The 26513-nt window shown below is 46.2% G+C and overlaps 1 protein-coding gene across 1 annotated transcript in view; it reads right to left on the reverse strand.

The window, feature by feature from the left end:
• The window catches only part of SLC38A8 (solute carrier family 38 member 8), a 279534-nt gene that overhangs the window by 145854 nt on the left and 107167 nt on the right, over positions 1 to 26513 (reverse strand). Inside the window, exon 3 of the mRNA XM_069604781.1 lies at positions 230 to 383. Coding sequence (XP_069460882.1) covers positions 230 to 383 — 154 coding nt within the window. The remainder of the gene's footprint in view (positions 1 to 229; positions 384 to 26513) is intronic.

Raw genomic sequence — 26513 nt, forward strand, 5'->3', positions numbered from 1 at the left:
TATTCCTCTACTTAGGAAGCAGAGTTCCTCAAGTTGAAGCATCGGGACACCTACATTAAATAGTTTCTGGGATTTTGTTGCCTTTAGAACCTAGAGATCTTGTACACACCCGTTGAACCAGTCTATAAAGAGGTTTTCAGAACTGCCTCTTGTGTTCGGTTTATCCCTAGGTCAAAACCCCTTGAGACTATCCCCTATATAAAACACTTTCACAATGCCATCACTGTACCTTGTATATTTCTGGAACCCTATCTCCTTGGGTATCGAGAGCGGAAGGATGACCAAAAGGCAAACAGCCGACAGACTGAACCGCTGATCCATGTACCAATGATGTGGATAATCCGTGTCTTCACTTGTGCCATTCATGTAGAAAGAGTCACATACTACAAAGAAGAAAAATGCACAAACATCAGGAAGCAGGTTTCAGCAAGTTGTTGACAAAAATTATGGTCTGAACAGATCAATTTCACCTACGCAAAAATCTAGAGATTTAAAGTTTGTACCCTTCTGAAAGCAAGCGGTCTTCAGTGCTACTGCCTTGATCAGACAACCATTAATATCACTGCAGAATGCTTTATGATCTAGGAACGAACAAGTTGTGAGGGTGGACCCAAATGACATGGATCCAAACATCTTAAAATGAAAACAAGGTAATGATCCACTACTTCTGATGGATGCAAACTGTAGATCGTACAAAAGCACTTCATGCTCCGATCGTGCTCTGAAGACAAGATGACCTTATCTCTGGACTAGTCTGACCACCTGGCCGTGCCCTTCAACATCCTGCACAACACCCCAGTCAAGCACTCCCAGCAGAAACCCATCAGACAAAACTTCAGGTTCTTCAAGAACTTCCCAGTGGAAGCCTTCATGAAAGACAGTGGCAACTTCCACCTCGCATGGACCAAACACCCCCAACCGAACTTCCTACTGGAAACACTCAATGCCACTATACTCTCAGCCTCATCTGAAACACCACACCTGCAAACCAAAACAGTCAGCACCCTGGTACATGCAAGATATGAACTTCAGCAAAGGAATCAAGAGAAAACCTGGCCCCGCTCCAGAAACACAGCCGAGCTGGCGCTCCAAGGAATTCCGAGCAACCTGCCGGCAACTAAACACAGCCAAGGCCTCCTACTATCCGAACGCCACAGCAGAAGCTGACAAAAGCAGAGCCCTCTTCAAAGCGGTGAAGTGCTGCGTCAACCTGCTACCCGACCCAGCCATACCACACCATCGAAAAATCCACCGCCATCAACACCTTCCTCATCGACAAGATCAGCAAAATTCAACAGCATATAAGACCAGTTCTGCATCCACAGATCCACCCCACGTCCCTCCTCGTGAAATCTCGACACCCTGGACAACATTCAAGACGTTCTCTACAGAGGACCTGGTAGAAACCCTGGCCCTCCCTCAAAGCCACATCGTATACAGATGACATCCTGCCAGCATCCATCCTCAAGACCCTCCCAACAGAAACTCTCCTTCCCTACCTGGAGACCATTAACATCTCACTAACTCGAGGCACCTCCCCCCATCAACCCTATAGACAAAACAATGTTTTCCTCCACGAAAGAAACCCACTCTCGATCCAGACAACCGATCTAACTATCGCCCCATTTTCCGTTCCTAGGTAAGATCGAGAAAGCGGTAGCCACGCAACTGGAGCAATACATCGACATCAACAATCTCCTCCAAACCCACCAAGCAGGTTCAGACCCAGAAGGGAGAGGGCAACAGTACAGGTGGTAGGCTACGCCCTCAACATCCTTGGCTGCCACCCCTGTCTCCTGGTTACACTTCACCTCTGCTGCTTTTGACACAGTAAACCTCCAGACGGACACTCCATATCAGTGCATGGGGAGGGCGGGGTGGCTCAGCGACCTTGTCCTATGCTCGTTCAAGTCCCACCTATCCAACCACCAGCAGTTCGTTCAGATGGACACCTCTAGATTACCAATGCTACCCGCCACCTGTGAAGTCCCGCAGGCTTCCACCCTTGCCCTAGTGATCTTCAATCTACACACAGAGCTGCTGGGAAACCTCCTAGCCACTCACATCCACATTCACCAACATACCGATGACACAGCTATACCTTAAGGTCTTCCCCATCAAAGACATCCACAGGCTCAAAACCTGCCTTGTACTGATCCAGTCTTGGTTTTCCAGTGCATATGTGAACCACACATCCTCCAAGATCAAATTCCTACACCTCACCAAAAACACTGAACACCCAAACAGACCTGTCCATCAACCATGAACCCTGAGGGCTTCACAAACTGAGCTCACATCGACAAAACCCTCGGCTTAAAGACACACATAGTTAAGAAAACTGACCACTCCTGCAGAAAGTCTAGCCTGCTCTCCCTCCGGCCAGCTTTGGATCCACTGTCAAGCACCGGTCCTACCCACCTGGATGGGGGCAATCGCCTCCTCGAAGGCCTCCCATCATCCTTCCCTTGTGTCCCTGAAAAGTGTCCTATGCACAGCTGCATGCCTCAAGTGTCTACACAGATACAAGCCTGCCCCTCATCGACCTCCTTGGCTGCCACTGCATGCACAAATCACCTTTAAGTCTTGCTGCATCATTTATGAAGCAGCCGCACTCAAGTCACCCAACTACCTCATGCAGAAACTGAGCATCTCCGGCGGACAGCGCACTGCCAGAAGCCAGGCCATGTGCAGACTTAAAATCTGCTGCTGCAAAAAAGGAAAGGACCAGAACACAAGCCTTCTCTACCTACGCCCTGTCAGTGTCAGACTTGCCCGCACGCTCCTCCAATTGAGAAAATAATTCAAGACCCACCTCTTCAAGGAGTCTCTCCTCAAAACCTAGGTCATCACATTGCCCCCACACCACCTGATACACTAGACACCATATGTCGTCTCCTCGCAGTCAGCCTGTACAGCTGTACCCCTCCTCTGTATCCTAAGTTACAAACCCATGGGTATACTCGCTCCTACTCCCCTGGGACCCTCTGGGCAGGTTGCCAGGGAAAGGCCATCACTATTGGATCGTGGCCCTGGAGGGGAAGCTAGGGAGGATCAGGTGGGTGGAGGGTCCTTTAGGATTGGGATGCCCCTCAGGCGAGACATGGTATCCCCACTTTCCCTGTTGACAATCAACTGAGCCCTCCCCCAACCTTCATGAACTATTATGAGCCAGGTCCCCTCAATTTTCCACATGTAATGCTTGACAGTACTGGGACAAGGAAGATGCCTGCTAAGAGTTATGAGGGTCAGACATGTCCCTTTGATTGTGGTCAGGCAGGGCCAATTGGATATCCACACCTGCAGCCTGTCAAGGGGCTGCAGGTGTATAAATGAAGACCAGCCAGACAAAGGGATGAGTGTGTCACAGGGAGCAACATCTAAGGAGGCAGCCATGGTGGGACTGGAGCTGCTCAAGCCAGAACCTTTGTGAGTGAATGCAGTGGGACAAGGCCGCAGAGTGTTATGAGATGGGTGACACATGGTGGCAGGGCCATGAGGCTAATAAGGAGAAGCCATAGAAGGACAAGAATACCCACAAAGCCAATAAAAGGAAGTGAATGTGACTCAGTGCACAGGAGCAAGTGCCAAGCTACGTGTGCTGAGGAGTCCCGGGGCTCTGTTTACGCCACCTGTAATGGGTGGACCCTGCGGTCTAACAACTGCGCCTAGAACAGAGCCCTGCATGGTGAGATATAAGGTCCCCCAAGCAACAGCCTAAGGAACCCACGGCATATGAACTGACAAAGTGGGCCAGAAAGGCGGCCGGGATGACCTGGTATTTTGCTAAAAAACGAAAAACTATCAAGTATAAATGGCAGAGTCAAAAGGAGGTCATTGTGACCTTGGAGGTAGCCATGCCGCTATTTGCGGCATGGCTACCCACATTCCGGGTACTGGGTTCGGGTTCCTGGAATGGGGAAATACCGGGCCATTCCGACCTTTGAGGGCCCGGTATTTCCCCCATTCCAGGAACCCATCCCCATAGGGATAATTGGGAATGGGGAGCATGCAAACAACGGGCCCGTTGTTAGCATGCTGGCCCGCTCGCGGGACCCGCTAAGGGCACCTGGTTTTACCAGGCATCCTTACTGTGTCCCGCGAGTGGACCTCGTAATGAGGTGGTAGGGGTTTAACGGGGCCGGCAGCTCTACCAGCCCCATTAAACCCCTACCGCCAAGGTCGTAATGACCTCCAAAATCTTGGGGAAGGTAACCCGAAGGTTCAAGACCCCTTATGCTTTTGGATGGTGTTATTTGAAACTTGGGGAAGGGAACTCCAGGGGCTGGTTCTGAACTACATCGCCTTGAAATAGGAAAAAGGCGATCTGAGACTTCATGAAACTTTCTTTTGCTTGGGGAAGGAGAGCTGAAAGTAAGCAGGAAGCTGGAAGAAGCTTAGAACCTTGAGTTGAACACTATTTCTTTGACATCCCTACACATTGGTTAATTGTGAGGGCAAGAATAGATTTTGGAGACGGACAGACTTAAGTTGAACTCTTTGACTCAGACGTTTAGTTTCGTTCGGGTAGGGAAATCCCACCTTAGCATAGGGCAAGTTAAGCCTTCACCCATCTTGACATTTAAATTAAAAAATATCTTTTGTTTGCACTTTAAGTCTGTCATTCTTCATGATGCCTTCACACCTATCCCCCGATGTATATCTGTTCTGTTACCTCTGAAAAGTGTGGTTATGCATCTGTACTGTTGTATACCTCCTTAAAGCGCTCTGTTGTGTATCTGTATGGTTGTAGACCTCTAAAGCACTCAATTGCTTCTGGAAACTATGTCTGCTCAATAAATACCATAATCATAATTATCTCAGAAAGGTAACAGGAGAGAACAATCCAGTCACATATGGCAATGCAAGCTTGAAGCCTAATTGAACTAGGCTCAAAGACAATCCAAAAGGTGCTCTGCAATGAACACAGATAACAGCAGCCTTTTCAATCATTGTTAATGGAAACGCAAATCAAGTTGAGAAAAATGCTTTAAAAAGGACGGTCTCTTAAGCAGATAAGCATCCTCATCCTCAAGCAGATGGTCAGTTATGCAACATTCCTATCAAACCATAGCAGGCAAATGCTGCAAATTCTTTTTCACACGGTACACTAGATTCAATCTTTGCTAGTTGAAGGAGCTTAGCGGAGGCAATAGGGCTAGAAGAGGAGCATAACAGTGGTTTAGACCCGTTTCTATGGCAGGAGCAGTTGTGCATCATATGCGGTCAACGACTGTGGCAATCTGCACCACAGTTTTGGGACATGCCACTAAACCCCCTCCCCAGACCCAGCAAGATCTGGTAATGTGTGGGCCAGGTACTGCAATGCCTGACCAAGTCTGGACCAGATTAGTCTTGTAAGAAGGGTGGACAACCTAGAGAGACTTCTGCATCAGACTACCTGCACAGCTTAAGGTCCAAACAAAAAAAAGAAGTGCAGGGAACCTTTCAAAATCCTTTGAGTGAGCTCTTGTTCAATTCCCAGGAAGTGGCACCTGTGATGAATCTAGGGAATGTATCGTTCTTCCCCAAAGGAGGAGCCCTCCCTCTTTGAAGCTAGGGAGTGGAGCCCACTCCATAAGAACCTCCCTAGGGGCAGGGGCAAGTGGGACCTCACTGGGAGAGACTCCCCATGGGGGACAAGGACTGCCGTCTCACTGAGGAACTCTACGCTATTCCCTGTGGTGGCATACATAGGAGAAACCGATGTGCAAAACACTACCTTTAGAAGATTAGCAGTTGAACATAAAACATGCCATCCTCCGCAAGAGGAAGAATCGGTCACTTTAATTTTAAAATAAAACTCTATTGACTGAGACGAGGAGGTTGAAAATAGAGGCCATTATGTTTTCTTAGGTTTATTGGTAAAATTACCAGTCATCAACTATTACAAAGAGAGAAATGCTTTAGAATCAGAGCAAACAATTCATATGGGAATAGTTTCTTACCTGTAACTCCATTTCTCCAGCATTGGCATCGTTCATGGATTCACATGCTTAGAATATTCCCCGTCGTCAGGCTGGGAATCCTCGGTAAATTATATAGACCTTTTCCATAGGACAAATTTGGACACTTGTGTCCTATCTACGTCGTTTTGGGCCGTGTACGCCTGCGCCACTAGGTCGTAGAGGTATAAGTAGCCCGCCCCCGCAGCTACCTCCGATTTTGACCCCCAAAGTAGTATGGGGGGGGACATTTGGTTTGCATGCCAGGGGAGGCCGGCGGGCGCATGTGAATCCATGAAAGATACCAATGCTGGAGAAATGGAGTTACAGGTAAGAATCTATACTCTTCTCCAGCATTGGATCTTTCATGGATTCACATGCTTAGAATAGATTGTACAGCAGTATCCCCCATAGATGGAGGTGTGTATGCAACCCAATAACACTATAACCGTGAATGCATATTCGCCATGGCTAAACTTCAAATCATAGTACATGAACAGCTAAAAAAAACACTTTAAAGTACATTAGCCGAAGGATATACCCCCTTTACTGGGGCCAACCTTATTGAAACAGGTGCCGTAGGACTGCACGACCCATCTGTGCATCCTCAGCATGTTGTTCGAGGCATTAATGCCGGGTAAACGTATGTGGTACTGACCAGGAAGCCGCCTGACATATCTCCCAGCGGAATCCCGGACCACAATGCCGCCGACGAAGCAGATCTCGTCAAATGGGCTCGTGGACGTCTTTCCAGCGGTTTCCCAGCTTTTGAGTGGCAAAAAGAAATGGTAGATGACACCCAGCGGGACAGTCCTTGTTTTGAGATTGCTTTACCTTCAGCCGAAGGGCCATAGGCCACAAATAGCTGTCTTGTGTCCCTGAGATTTTGAGTGCGATGGAGGTAAAATTTCAGAGCCCTTCTCACGTCCAACGTATGGAAAGTCCTCTCCGCAGCGGACGAAGGTGTTGGAAAAAACGTCGCTAGCACCATAGAAGAGTGCTTCTGGAACATGGTAGGGACTTTAGGAATGAAATGAGGATTAGTAGCCAACACGACTTTATTCTTGAAAACCTCAAATATGGTGGATCTATCACTAACGCTTGTATTTCTGACAGACGTCTAGCCGAAGTAATATCCACAAGAAAAGCCAGTTTCCATGATAGGAATTTCAATGACATTGGCTCAAAAGGAGCCTTCATTAGTGCTGCTAGAACCAGGTTAAGACTCCAGAGTGGAGGAAACGTCTTTGGAGGAAAAGTTCGGAACAATCCTTCCATGAAATGTTTAATCAACCGGTCACTAAATAATGAAGTTGAATGTCTCTTCCGAGTAAATCTCGAAATGGCCGCCAGATGCACTTTTATGGATGAAAGACAAACCTTTTTTGAGCCAGGAGTAGCAAGTATGGTAGAAGCTACTCCGGTGTGATGTGAAGTGGACGTAAACCTGGCTGATCCCCGCAACAAATACAGAATATCTTCCATTTGTACGTATACGAAGCGTTCGTGGACGGCGCCCTTGCAGCTTGCAAAATGCGACAGTCCGGTGGAATTGCTAACGTACCAAACTCAGAGAAATCAGGAGCCAGGCTGTCAGACTTAGGCTGTCAGGGTCGTGGTGCCAAACCGCCCCTTTGTCCTGAGACGGAAGGTTCGGGATCCTCTGGAACCTTCTGGGCTCCGCTGCTGAAAGATGGAGTAGATCGGAGAACCACACTTGTCTCGCCCAGCACGGGGCCACCAGGATCACCCGACATGGTTATCTGAATCCATTGCAGCGTCCGACGCATGAGTGGAAACGGGGGGGGGGGGGGAACCCATACAAAAACTTGTCCATCCACAGGAAGGAGAACGCTTCCCCCATTGAGTCTTGTTGTGGCCACCTGCTCGCGTATTGTAAGCACTTCCTCTTCTCTCTCGGAGCCGGACGACCCCACTTCGAAGAGACAGTGTAGTTGTTGGTCGTTCAATTCCCATTCGTGTAGTCGATTCATCTCTCTGCTGAGACAGTCTTCTTGCAAATTTTTGACTCCTGGTAAGTGGAACGCCAATAGATTTATCCTGTGGCGGAGGGCCCAATGCCAGATCTCCTGGGCTTCGGGCGACAGAGTCCTGGAGCGAGTACCCCCCTGTTTTCTCAGGTAAAACATTGTTGTCGTGTTGTCTGTCATTATCTGTACAACGGATCCTTTTATGCGTGGCAGAAAGGACAGGGCCCATTGCACTGCCCTTAACTTCAGCACGTTGTTGTGAAGGCTGGACTCCTCTGATGACCACCAACCTTGAACCTGAAGGGAATCCAGATGAGATCCCCATCCAGTCAGAGAAGCATCTGTCACCACAGTCATGTGGAACCCAGGTTCCAGTAAGGGCACCCCTAGTTACATTTTTGGAGATTCTCCACCACTGAAGTGCCTGCATGAGCTTGCTGTTGATGGTCAATTTGTCCAACCAACGACCTTGACTCTGTGCCCATCGATCCGTCAAAAATTCCTGAATGGGCCTCATGAAGAGATGACAATTGTTGATCAAGGGTATACAGGACGCCATGGTCCCCAGCAGGGACATGTACCTTCTCACCGACACTCTGGTGTTGACTTTCCATTCCGATGCCTTGTGTCGTAGTTTCAGAACTCTTTCGATGGATGGTTTTACCAATCCTGACTGCGTCTGGACCTCCGCCCCCAGAAAGACCAAGGTCCTTGATGGCGATAAGGAGGACTTTTCAAAGTTTATTGTGAAGCCCAAGCGCTGTAGGAGGGACATGGTGGAATTCAGACTTTCCCATGCCCTTTCCGGAGATAATCCCCTTACTAACCAATCCTCCATATACGGGTACACATGATGACCTTCCTTCCGTAACCAGGCTGCCACTGGTGCCAAACATTTCGTGAACGTCCTCGGAGACGATTTTAGTCCGAATGGGAAGACCTTGAACGGATGTGTTTGCCCGACGACGAACCGCAGAAATCTTTTGTGTCGTCGATGCATCGGGATATGAAAGTACGCGTCTTGAAGGTCTAGCGATGACAAAAAATATCCCGGTTGTATCGATCGGATAACCTCTTGCAGAGTAAGCATTTTGAACTTCTTTAGCAGCTTGTTGAGAGCCCGTAGATCTAGAATGGGACGCCATTTTCCATTGGGTTTCTTAACCACGTACACTCCCTTTCCTCTTTCGGCCACCGGGACCAGTTCTATAGCCCCTTTCTGCAGCATAAGCGTCACTTTCTGCACCAGTATCGGAAGATGGGATTGCGGCGAGAACACTGGCGGAATGTGTGGTGGCTTGTCCTTGAACTGCAGGGAGTGAACCAGACGTATCGTGTCCAAAACCCATTGGTCCGTTATGCGTTCCTGCTCGTCGACGCAACGAGACACTCTGCCCCCAGGACGTCTTGAAACATGTCATTGCTGGGTTTTTGCCCGTCGATCCTTTGCCGACGATGAGTAGGAGCCTCTCCTTCTTGAGGACTGCTAATCTCTGCCTCTACGAGTAGCTTGGGCTGCTCGTCTGTAGCCTTGGGAAGAGTAGGAGGGCCGACTGAAACCTCGGTCTCTAGGTGATCCAAACCGGGAGTTTCCGGAAGCACCTCTGAAAGGACGAAAGGAACAAACATTTCTGCCACTTTGGAGGGCTCCGAGTGACCGAGCAGTGTCAGAGTCTTCTTTCATGCCCTTCAAGGCTTCATCAACCTTTTTGCCAAACAGTTGTTCCCCTTTGCATGGCATGTCCAGCACCCTGTATTGCACCTCTGGTCTAAAAGTCGTGCACTTAAGCCAGGCTTGTCTCCTTAACACTACGCCGTTATTAATTTGTTTAAAACCGCCTCCGCCAGGTCGACAGCGATATTTATGGAGTTATTGGAAGCCTTTTTCCCCCTTCACGTACTAGTAGCATAGCGGACTTCCTGTGTTCCTCTGGCAGATGGTCTAATATAGGAGCCAAACGATGCCACATCTCTATCATATCGTGCCATAATGGCCAGGGATTTGGCTTTCACTGTAGTCGCACTGACTGACAATACCTTCTTTCCAAACGCATCTTGTCTCCTGGCATCGTTGTCCGGCGGGGTCGTGCATTTGTGTTGCGACCTCGCTTTTCTGGCCGCAGCAGCAGACACCACCAAATCCGGCGAAGGTTGAGACGTCAAGCATTTGGGGGTTGACTCCGGAGCCTTGAATTTCTTTTCTAACCGTCCTTTTATCGCCAGTTCTGAGAAAGGATGACGCATGGTCCTCAAGCCCTCTTGCCAGACATGGTCCAAAATGGGGATATCAAACATCGATTTTCTTCTCTTGCCCATATGATCGAAGAGAAAGCAATCTTTGTTCACTTCTTCCGGCGCCAGACCAAATTCAGCACACGCTTTTCCCATCATTGCATGGAAGGCCCGGATGTCATTCGGCGGTGATGGCTGCGCCGGGCACTTTGGAGTTTCCATCTCTGCATCCGACTCCCATGTGGGATCCCTTGAGGGGGAAAATGAGACGACTGAAAGGGACCCTTCACGTTCTGACTCCGGCAGATCTCCCTCCTCAGAGTGTGGGCGAGAACAATCCTCCACCGGGCAAGTTGTAGGTATTCTGGTCGTCGAGCGCAGAGCCGGGCCTGGTTCGGCGACAACCGGCATAGCCTGCGGTACCGTCAGGACACCAGTGTGAGGCAACTGTGTCCAGACGCTGTAACAGGTTCTGTAACTTGTTCAACACCTCCAGGGACAATAGAGACTGGGGATTCAGCAAGGAAGAGGCGGTTGGGATGGTAATCCCACTTGGGAGTTCCCCCGAACTGATTGCACGTAACCCCAGATCAGTCGGCTGTACGATCGGGCCACGGTCATCCTCCGCCGATGAGATGGAAAGGGCCGCTTCTGGCTGCAACAAGGCCTCTGGCAAGATCGGATCGAAAACGTCCGGCAGCCAACCCACCAAAGGTGCCACCGTTGACGACATCTTCTTAACTGCCGTTTGACCCGCCGAAGTGATCGCGGGAAGAGCAGGCACAGATGGCAAAGAAGACGTTGACGATCTGACCGTCGTCGACGAAGTTTTTGGCGCAGAGCCTTGTGGCGCACTCGCCGGTTTTGAACTCGGCTTGTGGGTCAACGACACTCGACTCGAGGTAGAGCCATGGCGGTCTCCCGAGGAGGATTTCAATTTCTTCTCCTTTTTTGAGGAGGAAGAAGGACGTTTTCTTTGACTAAGAGTCCCCCGCAGGATGTTTATCAGAGACGTGTTTTTCCGATGAACGTGGTTTCTTCGTCGGGGGCTCTGCTGACGCAGAGCGACGAGGGGGCACCGGAGATTTAGATCTCGAGGTAGTAGAGCCTACCTCCGATGGAGGGTGCGCACCCGCCCCGTCATTGAGCCAAGTCACCAGGGGTCTGTTTCGGTCCTTCACGGTCTTCTGGGAGAAGCCTTGACAGATCTCACACGTGTCGGCTGAATGATGAGGGTGAAGACAGTAAATACAGTCCTTATGCCCATCACCTTCATACACTTTAAGACCGCATGTAGCACACGGACGAAACAACGCCTTTCCAGAAATTTCCGAAGGAAGTCAAAGAAAAAGAACGCACAACCTAGCAAAAATAGCAGATACTCGAGGTAATCCCACTACTTGGAAGACGGTTGAAATCTGAGGGAGCCGCGGGGGTGGGGGCTACTTATACCTCTACATCCTAGTGGCGCAGGCGTACGCAGCCCAAAACGACGTAGATAGGACACAAAAAGTGTCAACATTTTTCCTATGGAAAAGGTCTATATAATTTACCGAGGATTCCCAGCCTGACAACGGGGAATATTCTAAGCATGTGAATCCATGAAAGATCCAATGCTGGAGAAAATACATTCCACAAGCATACAATTATATAAATCAATAAAATATTTATACATACATTTCACTAATATCCACAAGTATAGCTACACTTAAAAAAAAATAAAAATCTATCTTCTTTTCAATTAACTCCCAGATATAATAAATAGCATAATTCAACTTCATGTTTTCTCCAGAGTAAGCCGGTGTCTAACATTGATTGGTCTGTAGGCTTGACAAGTTGTTCACCATTTTGTTATACCCTTTTAGGGCATCACGTTAATAAAGGACGTGTAGTCTCAATTTCGCATTTACATATACAACAGATTCTCTCCATATAGGGAATATGTGACCAGGCGCCACGTCACTCTAATGTCGGCAATTGCTCAAATCGCATCCTCATAATCAATCGACGCACCTTGTAGTTGCGCGTCATATATACCTATATATTTAAACAGGACTTCCACTTGAAAACCTGGTGTACTATATTGGCCATAAGTTGTCTTTTTTGCTACTAATGTTAATTCTGTCCCAGGTTTAGCCTTTAATTTTATTTCTACAATATCCAGACCATAATTAAAAGGATGACTAGGTACAAATCCTATATCATGGAATTATTTTAATATCACCCAGCCATGTTTTGGTTATTCCCAGTGCTTTCAAGATTACGCATATGATCAAAGCAATCGTAGATGTCATCTTGTTTTATAGACCGCTCTTTCATCTTAATGAGATAAATGCTATGATGCATTGTAGAAGTATAAATAGTTGTTAGACTGAACTCATTGCTTATGGCTTCTATTGGGGCCGTTCCCGAGATTCCTAAAGTACCACGCCAGAAATTTCCTTCAAGGACTTTTATCCATTCTAACTCCTTATCCACCAGAAATCGAGGTCACAGTCCAGTGGGGACTATAGTAGCCTTAAAGATTTTAATAAGGCCCTCCATAGAATAGCATCCACTGTGAGATACAAGTGATTTCATAGCACTAAACGTTTTGATGATTTGCTTCTTAATGGCTTATGCCAGCAGTTTATAATCATATATATATATATATATATATATATATATATATATATATATATATACACACACACAATAATTTTAATCGGGGTATCATCGAGTTTCCATACAAAATGTTTGTATTTATTTGTACCATTAAATCACCATAATTTTGCTATTTAGCGAGTTAATGATTAATTCATACGACAGCCAATCTTATCGGATGAGTTCCAATTTTAGGTGGAAAATTCGTACAATTCTTCAATACCATGCTTAAATCCGATACATAGAGATTATATCAAATCGAGGCCAATGTACAGCCTTGATTTAAGCCATAAAATGTGTTGATTGGATTCCCCCAGTTGGCCATCAAAATTGAATCTCACTTGTGCGGAAGTGCTAGAATAAAGAGCCTTAAGGAATTGAAGTATTACTGGGTTCAATCCTCAATTCTGGAGTTTGAGCCATAATGTGTGCCTATTCACAGTGTCAAATGCTTTGGAATAATCTATATAGCAAATAGAGAGCATCAGATGTTTTGCTAATATTAGAACGAATCATGGAAGACAATAGAAATGTAACACCTAACGGAGGCGGAGCCAAACAGTCTCACAAATTTCAGAACTCTTTTTGCCATAGAGGGGCGCACGCTGAAGCACCACCCTATGCAGGCAGAGAAGCAGAGTGGAAGAGAACCCAGATTCCAGTGGTGGCACAGCCAGAGAACGTTTGTGGTGTGCAGGCTGCCCAAACACAGCACCAACACCATCCAGCTGAGGGTGCAGCAACCTGTTTGGGTATCAGTAATGATACCGGGACCCGAGCAAATCAAGAAAAGCACACCGCCGAGAACGAGCCAGCAAAGAAGGGGGAAAGGAAGGATCATGAGCAACTGCAGGCCCCTGGAGATGTTCCCCTGTAAGGGTTGAGGTGAATGGGGGGGGTGGAGGGGGAGTGGGACCTGGAGACCACAGGGTATTCATTATAATTCAAAAGAAACTCATCCCAGTGAGATTAATGAGACTCAAAATATAGAATTGATGAAATATAAATATTCTGAGAAAGAACCCAGAGTTGTCCCAAGAAAGAGGCAATTAAAACTGGGATAAAGTTACCATGAGAAAGGGGAGGAGGCCTTTTTATGCAAGAAAGTTCAACTATAGCCCATGTGAGAGAAAAGACTACAAAGTGAAGGCAAGAGAAACATGCGATAAAAGAAATAGAGACGCCATCTCCTAGGAGAGTATATCTTACAAAAATAAAGAAGGCCTGGAACTAAGAACAGATCAAAGTCCAAGAATGAACTTAGGGAGGACAATGCATAAAGAAAAAAAAAAGGTAAAACCAAATATACTGTGAGAGTTGGTCTGGAAAGTGACCAGGGACTATTTAAAGATTAGATATTATGAGGCACTCTGAAAGTTAAAGAAGACCATTGCATCATCAGGAGAAGCGAGTCATTCTCCTGACCTTAGTTCATTAGGATTAGTTGTAGGGTCGGTTAGGGAGAGAGTTTGGAGTGCGGATTGTGTTATTTTGGACATTTCCTGGTGGTCGAAGATCAGCTTAGTTATTCATATAGTTAGGTAGTGAATTCCCACCACTGCTAGGGAAAGAGACCTTATTCCTATTTAATTAAAAAAATATTAGAAATGTCATCACAGTGTCCGTGTCGTCCTGATGAGCACTGGCTGGAATGAGCGAAGGGCATGTGTTACTACCTTCAGCTCAGGATGTTGATGTTAAGTTGCGTCTCGGCCAGGGACAAACAACCCATTACCAATAGCTGGTTTGCGTGCATACCCCATTCTGTCAGTGAGGCATGCAAGGGATCTCAAGCCAGACTCAAACTTAAATTCAACAACTTCAACATTGACAGCAACAACATCAAAGTCTCAAAAGACGTCAAAATACTAGGTATGTACATAGACTCCACCCTCTCACTAGGAAAACAAATGAATGCTACAGCATCTATCACTGCTTACACCTGCAAGTTCATCAATGCCTGCAGAACCGAAAATTGCATCACCCTGGCCAGGGCGCTTGTATTAACCAAGCTAGAATACTGCAATGCACTTTACCTAGGCACTAGCCAACATAATCTCAACAAACTACAGATCACAATAATGCACTAAGAGCAGCAACTAACTTCACCAGAACATTGCACATCACTGAATTGAGACGCACTAGTCACTGGCTTTCAATCAACCAAAGAATTAAATTCAAGACTCTCTCCCTCATACACAAATGTATACATAATCAAGCACCTAAATACCTCTGACAAAATCAAACCCTACAACTATGCTAGACAAACCAGATCTTCCCACTCCAATTACCCAACCATACCAAGGTTCAAACTGCAAAAAGCAGGGGATAAAAGCTTCCCAGTCCTCGCAGCCAAAACCTGGAATGCTCTACCGCCCAACATCAGGTTCGCACCCTCCAGGCACATACTAATACAAGGTCAAATCCTGGCTCACTCTGAATGAAAACTAAACCACTTCGCAGCCAGTCTCTACACACTATATCCTCTGTGAACACCCACTCCTCCAACTGCCCATACTATATACACTCTGTGTTCTATGTTAATCTGAGTACCTCCATGCTTGTAAATTGTGTATCCACACTGTATATACTTCGTGTTCTATGTTATTTTGATTATCCCCCATGCTTGTAATGTGTGTGAACTATGCCTGTAACTGTAAATATGTAATTGTAATATTTAACTGTAATTTGCATATTAGATGTACCCAAATAAATGTGCCCAGTTGCCTCAAGGCTTGGAGCGCTATATAAATCCAATAAAAGATCAGGATTTCTTAAAACGGTGGATCCCTGAATGAGACTCCCTTTGTGATACGAGAGGGCATGAGCCACCACCACAAGCTGTCTAGGGTGACTTTGTTACTGTCAATTTGTCATTCCATGATCCCGTTAGCTGGGATCACTGATCCGCATTGAATTCTTGTAGCAGTCTCATTTGTAACCTGTAACATTTTATTAGGGGAAATGCAGGATGTCATGGTCCCCAGTAGTTGCATGAAGGTTCTGACTGTGATCCCAGCACCGGGGCAGAATTTCATGATTAGATAGGGTATTGATGCTGCCCTCTACCGAGGGACATACCGGCCCTCAGTGGTGTTAAACTATGCCGCTAGGAATGCTAGCGTTTTAGATGGCTTCAAGCAGGATTCGCTTGATTTTATTGCAAAGCATAAAACAGTGTATGTGTGTATGGACCACCATTTCCACCCCCGGTGTGATGTTGCCTGTTCTAACCAATCGTAAAGATATGGATACACATGGTATCCTCTTTTCCTGAACGGCGCGGCTAGGCATTTTGTTAATGTTCCTGGGGCTGAGCGAAGACCAAATGGAAGGAATTTGAGTTGATAGTGATTTGTTCCAACGACAAATCTTAGGAACTTTGTGTCTTTTGCGAATGGAAAAGTAGGAGTCGGAGATCCAGTGATGCCAGGAAGTCGCCCTCCCTTGCCGACTTTATGGCATCTGCCAAGGTGACCATTTTCAACTTTTACTTATTTGTGCAGGCTTCTTAAGTCCAGTATTGGTTGCAATGAGTCGTCTGGTTTTTGGACCACTAAGAATCTGGAATAGGTGTCCTTGCCCCTCTGATGTTTTTGGCCTTTTTCAATTGATTTTTTTATGAGCAGCTTAACATGGTCTAGAAAGGGAGCCGACATTGCCGCCTTTCCGCGCTTGTGCATTAAATCAAAAAGGAAATAATCCTTTTTCAGCTTCAATGGCATTAGCAGTATTAGATGGTTTTAGGCCAAATTCCTCACATGGCTTTTGGACCATTTTTTGAAATGCTGTTAGGTCGTTGGGTGGAGACTGACACGACTGGTCTTCAGAGTCTTGGTTTAGACCAAAGTTTGTGTCCTGGCAGTTATCTGGCTGCAGTGATTTTTAGGTAGAGGTGTCAATGTCTCCATTACCTCCCTCATCATCCACAGGAGAGGATTGGAGTTCTCGCGCCCTCTTCCTGACTGTATGGGGATTGTTGTGGCCTTGGGGGGGGGAGCCCCTCATGTTCTAGTGGGACTGCTGGTCCTGTTAAGTCATGTGTGCCTCATAGGCTTGATAGGTGGTTCTTTGGAGCGAGGTTAAACGTCTAGTGGGTGCATGGTCTCTTGGTTCATCCATCAGGTTCCTCTGGGCTGAGCTGTTCTGTTAGGGCCTGGCGCCTCATCGGGTGCGTGCGGGTGTGGCTGGTTCAAAGGTAGCCTAGTTTCCAGTTGTGCATAAAACCTCCGATTATGGGTTGAGCAAAGGTTTGTTAGTTGGGGAGGGGCAGCTGGCGCCACCAACATAGGCTTGTTAACTATTGTAACTTTGGTTCCACAGGCGCCTCCTGTGGTAAATATTGGTCTCCCTCAGAGGACTGTGGCAAGTATCCCTGTTCGAATCCCAAATCAATATGGTGCTCCAGTATCTTGTCTGGAAGAATGGACGAGACCAGAGACTGGGCTGGTCCTTTGGACGCTATAGGGTGATCAGCATCTCCCTCGGGTGACTGAGTTGGAGATGGTTCCCCCCCCACTTCCTGCCATTATGGCCTGGTCTTACATGACGTTGGGCGATTCATGGTCGTCGACGGGTATGTAGACTATGTTGTCAATGAAGATTGTTCTTGGGGCGCCGTTTGTTTGATGGCTGTCGATGACTAAGCAGACTATGGTTTGATGGCCGTTGACGAGGATTGTGTCGTGGACAACCGTTGTGCCGTCGACTGTGCTTTTTGGGCGACTGATCATTGCGCTCGTCGACAGAGTGCTTACAGCGTATTCGGTCGTAGTTTTAGTCCTCAGCGAATCCCTCATCAGTGAGGTAGTCGACAGACAGGTTTTTCCATTTTTCCTTCCTTTTTCCACTTGAAAGTAGCAGAAAAAGAAGAAGACGCCCTTTCCTCTGACCTGGACCCCTTATGAGTTTTTGGCCTGTCTGTTCTGCCCTCTACCACACTTCTAGAGGATTCAGCCTCTGAAGGGAGAGTATCTGCCCTCATTCAGCCAAAGGGCTAGTCTCCTTTTCCTATCATTGAAGGGTTTTGTGCTAAAGGTGGCACACATTTCCCAATCCTCCTGAATGTGATTTGGATAGAGACAGTATACACATTCAGAATGCTGGTCTCCCTCATACACATTCTTTATTCCACATGCTTGGCATGCCTTGAAAAGAGCTTTGCATTTTTCTTCCACATTATGAAAGTAAGAAAGCACCTCTGTATGGATGTCGGTTTTATGAAGTTCTGCAGAAATATGTCACTGTTTTGAAGAACTATACTGCTCTCTGGCCTTTTTTCCTCAAGGAGAGAAAGCCTGCAGGACATTGCAGCTAGATGTGCAGTTAGAATCTGAAGATGGTCTCCAGAGTGGGGCTGGTCACTGAGGCAGAATACACCCAAAAGGACATGGATGGGCTACCAATGTGTGCTTAAAATCTGTATAAGCTATAATAGAATGTTACTGAGGATTCACAGCCTGTCAGTGAGGAATATTTAAAGCATGCAAATCCAATCCATGAAAGACCCAAAGCTGGAGAAAGGCCCTGAATTCCTCCAAAACAAGCTCACATGCTACCCGCCCCCCCCCCCATCCCCAAATACTCAGATCAGGCGCTGCACACCTCCAGGCATTTGGAACAAAAAACAAAAACTGCTCGATTACCCCTCTCCTAGTCTACCTTTAGGAGTGGTCAGTGAAAAAAGACAATTGGATAGATTATCTAGTTCATCTATCCAAGTAGTTGTGCCAAACAAGTAATCATTGTTAAAAACACATTTTAATCGACTTACAATTCAATACAAAATGGTGTAATGTGTGCTTTCCGCAAGGCATCACAAACATTAAAAAATAATTAAAACTTCAATTTAAAGAGAAAACAGTCCAACCATTATTGCATTCTTGTGCCAAAATTGGCTTGTGTTAAAGTGATATTCATAATTTATCACAATGACAGCAGAATTATTACCAAATGCTATTATGGCAGGGGAAACGGTGAATGTACAGCAAAAGCTGAAAGTTCATTTAAGGAAAAAGACAACGTTGCTTAGGTGTCTGTGGGAGATCTACATATGTTTCGGCTGAACAAATGTCGTCAACACCTTCCCCGGTGTTCCGCTGTTTGCATTATAGCCCTCTTCAGGACGGTACGTTGTTTTAATAAGTTGACAATAAGTTCAAGATCCCCAATGTGTCAGAGAATAGTTGAAAACTAAGGAAGTAAAAAGAAATTCATAGACCTGTTTTAGTCAATCATTTCAAAAACTTTTTGGCAATTCTCATACTTTGTAGAGGTTTTTATTTTCTACAGGAGTACTTTCTACTGACCTTTTTAATCTTAATGTGGTTAGACTAGATCGTTGTAGTTTAAACCAGGAGGTTACTTCCTTTATGGTGATTGCAAATTGCACTGTGATTCGTATTCTGCTTTGGTATTCAGGTTAATTCATACTCCGAGCCTCTTCAATTGAGTGCGCGGAACCTGTTGTAAGATAGGGTCTGTGTCACATATTGCTATAAATCATTTAAAGAGTTGAATTTACTTTCACAAGTTAGGAGTTGGTCGCGTACTGGCCTGCATGGGTCTATGCGGTATTTCAAGTGTTACCACGCTGTTATTTGGGTAGTGGTGAAGCTGGATAGTCCCCCCATAGACAGCTTTTGGATTTAGACAGCTTCCGTCTTGTCTGTCTTTTGCCTCCGTTTAAAAACGAGAAGGCACAATTTCAGTTCTATTTTTAGAAAACATCTCGCGTCTGCCCTTTCTGTTATAATGTAAACGTGAAGGACTCGCGGCATCAGCCTGTATTGTTTTGAGTCATTATTTATGGCCCACTCATCAAGGTTTTAGCTCTTACTCGCGTGTTGTCCTGCGAAGAAACAGTCTTCCGATGTCCGCACTTGTGAATCTCCAGAATGCAATGCGGAAATCCCGAGTTGTTAGTATATTTTACGGGCGTTTAATGATGACTTAAGCACGTGTTTGCGTGCTGGATTGACTGGAGAGGTCCTTGTGTTGTGTCCGCCATGCGTGGATAAATGAGAAACGGAGTGATTTGTAGCTGGCTATGGGGCCATACTTAATTTATTTTTCTCAAAATATATTTATAACACATCCATCTTGTCCCCAAAGATGAAATTTACAAAATGGTGGTGTTTAGAAATTTTCTTTTTTCCGGTATGCTAAACAAAGAGCGTGCTAGCATACGTTTTATTCTATGTATTTTGCATATTTAGGTTGTATATCCTAAATTTCTTTCGTTCACCCATGATGTAGGATATTTCTGATCAATTATATGCACTGCTATGTGCCATTGATATACCGGTGTATCATCGCTTCTCAAGAGGTAGAGAGGCCTCCAGGTAGTCAGTCCCTCCTGACTAGGAGGTGCCTGTGTCTTTAACCTTGCACCCACCTTCTGGAACTCCGTCCCATCTCGCAGAGGATCACCTGGCCTCAAAAGCCATCAAAACCTGGCTGCTCCCCTAGCCTGCCATCTTTCCATCCACCGGTCTCCTATACCTTTCCCACCCCTTCCCGAATCCTTTGGGGGCACCCACGCTGCGGCCTCTCCGGGTCCCCATGTAGGAAATTGAAGAGTAGCTGCAAATGGAACCCCGCCTTCCAGCTCCGCAGCAGCCATCCTAAGTAAGTATTTTGTTTGAATTAATGGGTTGCCGTTCATTCAAACAAAATACATTGCCATTAGCATCCCAGGTTTCCGGATTGAAAACCTGAGGTGCTAATAGGAATTACACGACCAGATGGGTAATATCCCGTAAAATGCTAATTGCTAATTATCCTGAATGCACTGCAAAGAAAAATACTTTGGTTTCCTAAATCATCTTTTTAAAATATTTCTAATTTTCCAGAAAAAGTCCCTCAGTTTACCATGCAGTCCCCATACTCAATTTGAACCATACCAGATCCCTTTCCCCAATACTTCCTCTTTCAACCATCCATCACCCTGCACAGCGACAATTCCACTGGGAAAGGGACATTCCTAATAAGATGGTCACCTAAGCTGCCAATGCAGAGGCTGCCTCATACACAACGTTCAGTCATCAGGCAGGAGGGAACTAAACTCCCCAAGTCCCGATTTCAAATCATTGGGGTGATATCAAACCATTATAAACAAATCTAGTGTATTTGGCCTCTTGTCGAGTAATGGCTGGTGCTGGTTGGTCTTTTCTGAATGCCCAATATCTAGCCACAGCTTGGTTTTGTATTTTTTGTTTTATCTGTATTATCAATGCACGTTTATTTTAAGCTTTTTTCGCCAAATATCAGAGGTTTTTTTAGCGCCTGGATACTGTACTTCTGCTGCCTTCCTCAAATGATCGATCAGACATATGCCATCCAGCATCACTCAGCACAATCTCTGACATGACCACCAATCTGGACTACAGCCACAATCCGGCACAGACCTCCATCTTGGAGAAAGGGCACATGCTTACTTGTCCTAATCAACCTCTCAGCTGCCTTCGATACAGTGGTGGAGCAAGCCCATCACAACATACTCACCATGAGTTTCGAGTGAACAGTCCCTGCAGTAGGAAGTCACATACCTCTCCAACCAATAACAGTCAATTCAGATGAGCCTCAACAAATCCTAATGTCAGCCAGTAACCTAAAGAATTCCATGAAGCTCCATTCTATCACAGTCATCCTTGACATGGAATCCCTGGGGGACCTCCTCACCAACACACAGAGAGCAAGATGCACCAATACACAAACGGCATGAATCTTCACCTAAAGCTCAATTACATCAATATCATCCATGTACTCTAGCACTGCCCATTCTTCAAATCCTGGTTGTCAAGAACCTACCTGGAGCTAAACCGAAGAGACAGAACTCCTACAAGGAAACCCCATCAAGTATGCCCAAGTGCTGAACTGACCGAAATGAAGCTTAATGGATCAAAGTTTCAACTCTCACCTAGCGAAAAATCTTTCAGCTTTACCATCAAGTCTAACCTATCATTCAAAGCATGCACCACCAAGAAGATGGGAACAGAATGGAACAAGCTCAAACTTCCCAGCAAAATCAAGGCTTTCGCTCTCCAACAACGTGCCATAACAGCTTTCCAAGGCCTTGTCATCCCCCATCTGGATAGTGGCAACACCATACTCGCTGGAGTCCGAGCTGCCACTTTAGCCCCTATGAAAACAGTCCAGCATGGTTTGCAGGACTATAGGTGCAGTGGCTACTCTTTACAGCATGCATCATGTTCAAGCATCCCGCATCACCAACAAAGTCATCACAACCAAAACCACTTTCTGGACGAGAAACCCACCATCTCCAGATGCCAATGCACTATCTGAAGCCACAGGACCAGAATGTTACCTGCTTGGTACCTGGTCTCCGGAATAAGCTACCACACAGACGGACGCCCCCCGCAACCATCCTGCACTTCAGGAAGGACCTCAAACTGTAACCCTTCAAAGAACATCTAGCTCACATTGGATTACTCTACTCAACTCTACTTCTCCTCCAGAGATCCCGATCCCCATTACAACTACCTTCCTAACCCCATCTGTAAACTCCTGGTTGTGTCCCTAATGCACAGCCTTCGGGTGCTTCCTGCTAGGCTTGCCTTATCTCATACACACAAAGGGGCTTTGGGAGCTTCCAAAGTTGAAAATGGAGTAACAGAATTTACAGAACACTTGAAAATTGAAAGTAAATAGTGGATACCGGATCCTGCTTTCCCAGAGATCCATAATCTGAGCAGAGCCGCAGAGAGGATAGCCACCCAAAAATCTGTAAGCACCCAGTCAGCAGCTGTGTGTGGGCATTTACAGGTGTTGTCACTACAGTGGGCCCAACTACATTAGCTTCAGGCTCCACTTGTTAATCAATCCTGGCTACATCTCGGACTCTGAACCCCGGTATACTTGAAACGGATGGGTCCTCCCTGTTGGAAGCTTGATGCATATCCCGACTGCTTCTTAAAGCACCCAATTCCAATGATCTCTAGCATGGGCAACGAAATTGAAGCAGTGCCACCTGGATACTACTCAGTTGCCAATACTACTGCGGAGGTGGTGTCCTGCCACTGTGTGGCCGGGGGTAGAGAGATGGAACCTCCCTGCACCCCCACCCCCACCCACCCCTCCAATGCAGGCTTGTAGGTTGCTTTGCCACAGTTTGAATTCTAGAGTGCCTTTACTGCATTTACCACTTATCACTGCTCCCCTAGATGCCATTGCAACCACTTCTTGTGCGACGTCTTGGAGCCCCAAAAAAAAACCCTTTGCGAGTAAGAGGTCATTCAAAATGGGAAATCAGGGTGATGTTCAGTGGCATGGGTACCGAGCTTCAATCCCTTTAGCATCACGTATTGGTTTTTTCCCCCCCCCTTCACTTTGCTAACCCAAGCTTGTTATTTGTCTATGGCCTGCGCTGAAACGTGGAACTTGCCAGGAAAGCAATTCTTGATCTGCGTGCTCCTGGACCCAAGTTTGAGGGCGGCATTCACACCCTGTAGCCTAGGAAAGTAACTTAACCTGAATCGCTGCGAGAAGGACAGCTTTTTGGAGGCAGTTTTCATCATTTTCAGGGATTGCAGCAAAGTTGTATCCCAGTGGGAGCTCTTACAGGGCACCCTGTCTGAAGTTCAGTAATTGGGTCGCGCAGCCTGGCATTCCTACACAAGTGTGTATAAGCCAAGGTTATTTAAACAAATGTGATGAACCATGAATGAGACTCGGACACAGGGGTTTATGGTTTTGGTCAAAGACTTGGTAAAATAAAAGTGGGATGGGGAAATGCCTCACTTTCCCTGCACTAGAGGTGGCCCCTTACTTGGAACCAAAACGAAGGATCTGTCAACTGTCAGAATATCCAAATCAAAAACTGGCGAACCCGGAGAAAAAAAAAAAAAGGCACAGGAGGCCAAAGAGCTGCTGCAGGCTTGCCACGGGAGAGACAACCCACGCCATAGACAACGGGCGAGTTCAACTGAGGGAAGCAGGGACACTATGGCACTTCGGCAAGCCTACCGAAGACAAATGGAAGGGAATGAAATGTGAGAAAGGACAAGATACTCAATATCTCTTAAAGAAGATAAGCCCAAGAGAGGACAACAAACAAACTCACCTCATGAATGTTTGCAAAATTAGGTTAGTAGTGAGTCTAGGAACCATACCCAAGGGAGGCGAAGCCCGAGAGAGGTCAAGGGAGAGAAGAAACCCCCTCACCTCTTGAACTTTTGCAAAACCATAATAGGCATCAGTCTGGCCCCATACACAAGGGCAGCAAAGTCCAAGAGAGGTTAAGGGGAGATAAAGAGCCTTGACCTTAAGGAATTTACAAACCCACAAGTCTGCAAATGTGCTGATGAGAAAGCCCTAGCCAAGTTATTTTGCATACTATTTTTTTTTTTACAAGAGAATCTTAAGGAAACGGATGACTATTAAAAAGTGTAAAGCACAGTGAAGAGGAATCATAGGGGAAGGGAACAATGCCCTGGAACTGTGAACTTTATTGATTGAGAACTTTTATGCTGGAGTTATGCCTTTTCTTTTGAACATTTGTGCACATAAGGCCAAAAACATTACCCTTCTCACCTGAGAGGTCATTTTTTTAAGACTGCGAGGGCCAGAATAGTACTTTAGACACAGGACAGTTTGACCTAGACATCGGACATACCCTTAGTTTTATGTTCGATAAGGTAATACCTTTTAGAGGAGGGACAGAGGCCTTTTCCAACCCCTTCTGTGTTTCAATACATTTGTATGGCCAAAATCATGAGCCCCCAATGTCTGTCTCATTCCTGGCTCCTCACACCTGGAATACTCCCCTCTTGATTAGTCTGATTTCATCCTTCTCAGGACCTGTTTTACATAATGTGCACCCACTCCCAAAAGGTTGAGATTTACTTCCGTTTGCTTTGACAGTTTGCCTGGTATATTATCTTGCCAGGGCTTTTCTCATGTGTATTGTATACACTTCTCACTTTGAAAGTTTCTTGCTTTCACTCCATTTTTCCCCTTTAAATAAATGCTCATAGCTTCATTCTCGCTCATATTTCATCTGCTTTCTTTGCAGTCATTCGCCTTTGGCAATATTGCTAATAAGCCTCAGTGTCCCCGCTTCCCTTTCTGGGACTCGCCAGCTCTTGCTGGCGTGCTTCTGGGCAAGCCGGTTGGGACGTTGTGCTTCTTCCAGTCTCCACCTTCATCTGGCTTCTTTACCTCTCGCGGTTGGTGCTGGGCTCTTCTGCTCTGTGCCAAGTGTCGGTCAAGCGAATGCCCAGAGCCCTGTGTTGGCATCTTGGGTTCCTGCAGCATTGCATTTTCCAGCTCGGTCAGCCTTCTTTCTCGCCCTTCATGAGCCGGGTTGCTCTGCAGCCCTTCGGTCTCTAGGTCAATCTAGAGAGCAGCTTTCGCTCTCCAGCAGCAGCGTGCTGAGTCAGTTGTGGCTTAAATCCCCCCCCATTTACATGTAGATGCTCAAAACTAGAGTGCAGCCTGTACTCTTGGTCTTTCCTGCTCCGAATTACTCTGTTCATCTTTCTTGCCCCAGTATTCCCATGGTTATGGTAGTCCATTTTTGTGTACGTTTTCTCAGAAATCTTTAAGGGCAAGTCTGTTCTGAATACTTAGTCCGATGGGATACATTTATGAATCTCAGGGGTGAAGCCAGAACTTGTTGGTTCACAGATCTTGTTTGGGGTCAGTACCTTTCCTAGGGAAATGAGGGGAGGTGGAATAATATGCCATTAGGTCATTGGGTATAGATGGGGTACCTGAAAAAGGAAGGGGAATACCATGCCTTATTTGATGTTGTCTCACTAGTCCCCCGGGGATCCTCCAACATATAACCGCCCCCATGGTCAGGTAGCGGCTGCCATCCTCTGGCCACCGAGAGGTCACCACCTGGAAAAATGTGATGACACCATCGGATTCATCTCAACAAGTTTAAAGATAAATTAAAAAAGTCATGGGTACTTTCCAAGATAAGAGAACATTGCGTTACAATTTTGGTTTGGTTGAAAAGGTGGCTTGCTCTTGATGGGTGTAGTGGTAGGAATATGTGTTTATACTCTGGCCACCTTACATAACGTGTGGTTTTGCAAAAATCTGAGATTGGTTGCAAGAGAAAAGACGAGGAAGCAGACTGCTAAATAAACGGTAAACCTGAAGACGAAAGACCCACATGTCCCAACCTCTGAGGACAGGCACACGACCATGGTTTCTAGACCGCCCACGCATGCATTTACCTCATCCAATCACACACACACACACACACACGCACTCGATCGCCCCAGTGCTAGACCATTTATAGATCTATGCCCAACTCCTATAATTCACGTATGACAAACAAGCCAACTGAATTCAATCCTAACAGACAAAACCATCAGTATGCACCATTTAGAGGTTACATTTTCTGACCTCTGCACTGTAGGCCACTTCTAGACAAAGTAGCAATTGCTCACCAGATTGTGTCGAGTTTGTCCCCCTTTAAAATGTGGCTGAATGGTTGCCTCAAAATCAAAGCCACCTCAGTTGCTGTACTTGTTTTCCATTCTTGGGAATTGTGCTGATTTCATACCAAAGCGAGCAATACTGGATCTGAACTATTCTCAGATTAGTTGTTCTAAAATGGCCGAGATATAGTCAGCCAATCTAATTTCTCTAATAGTGATGATGCATTTGTCACCCACAGATGTAGTTTGCGGAAGCACTTATGTACGTTACAGTCCGTTTCAGGAGCTTT

The sequence above is a fragment of the Ambystoma mexicanum genome, chromosome 1p (assembly GCF_040938575.1).
Source record: "Ambystoma mexicanum isolate Mex_15411 chromosome 1p, UKY_AmexF1_1, whole genome shotgun sequence".
Taxonomy (NCBI): Eukaryota; Metazoa; Chordata; class Amphibia; order Caudata; family Ambystomatidae; genus Ambystoma; species Ambystoma mexicanum.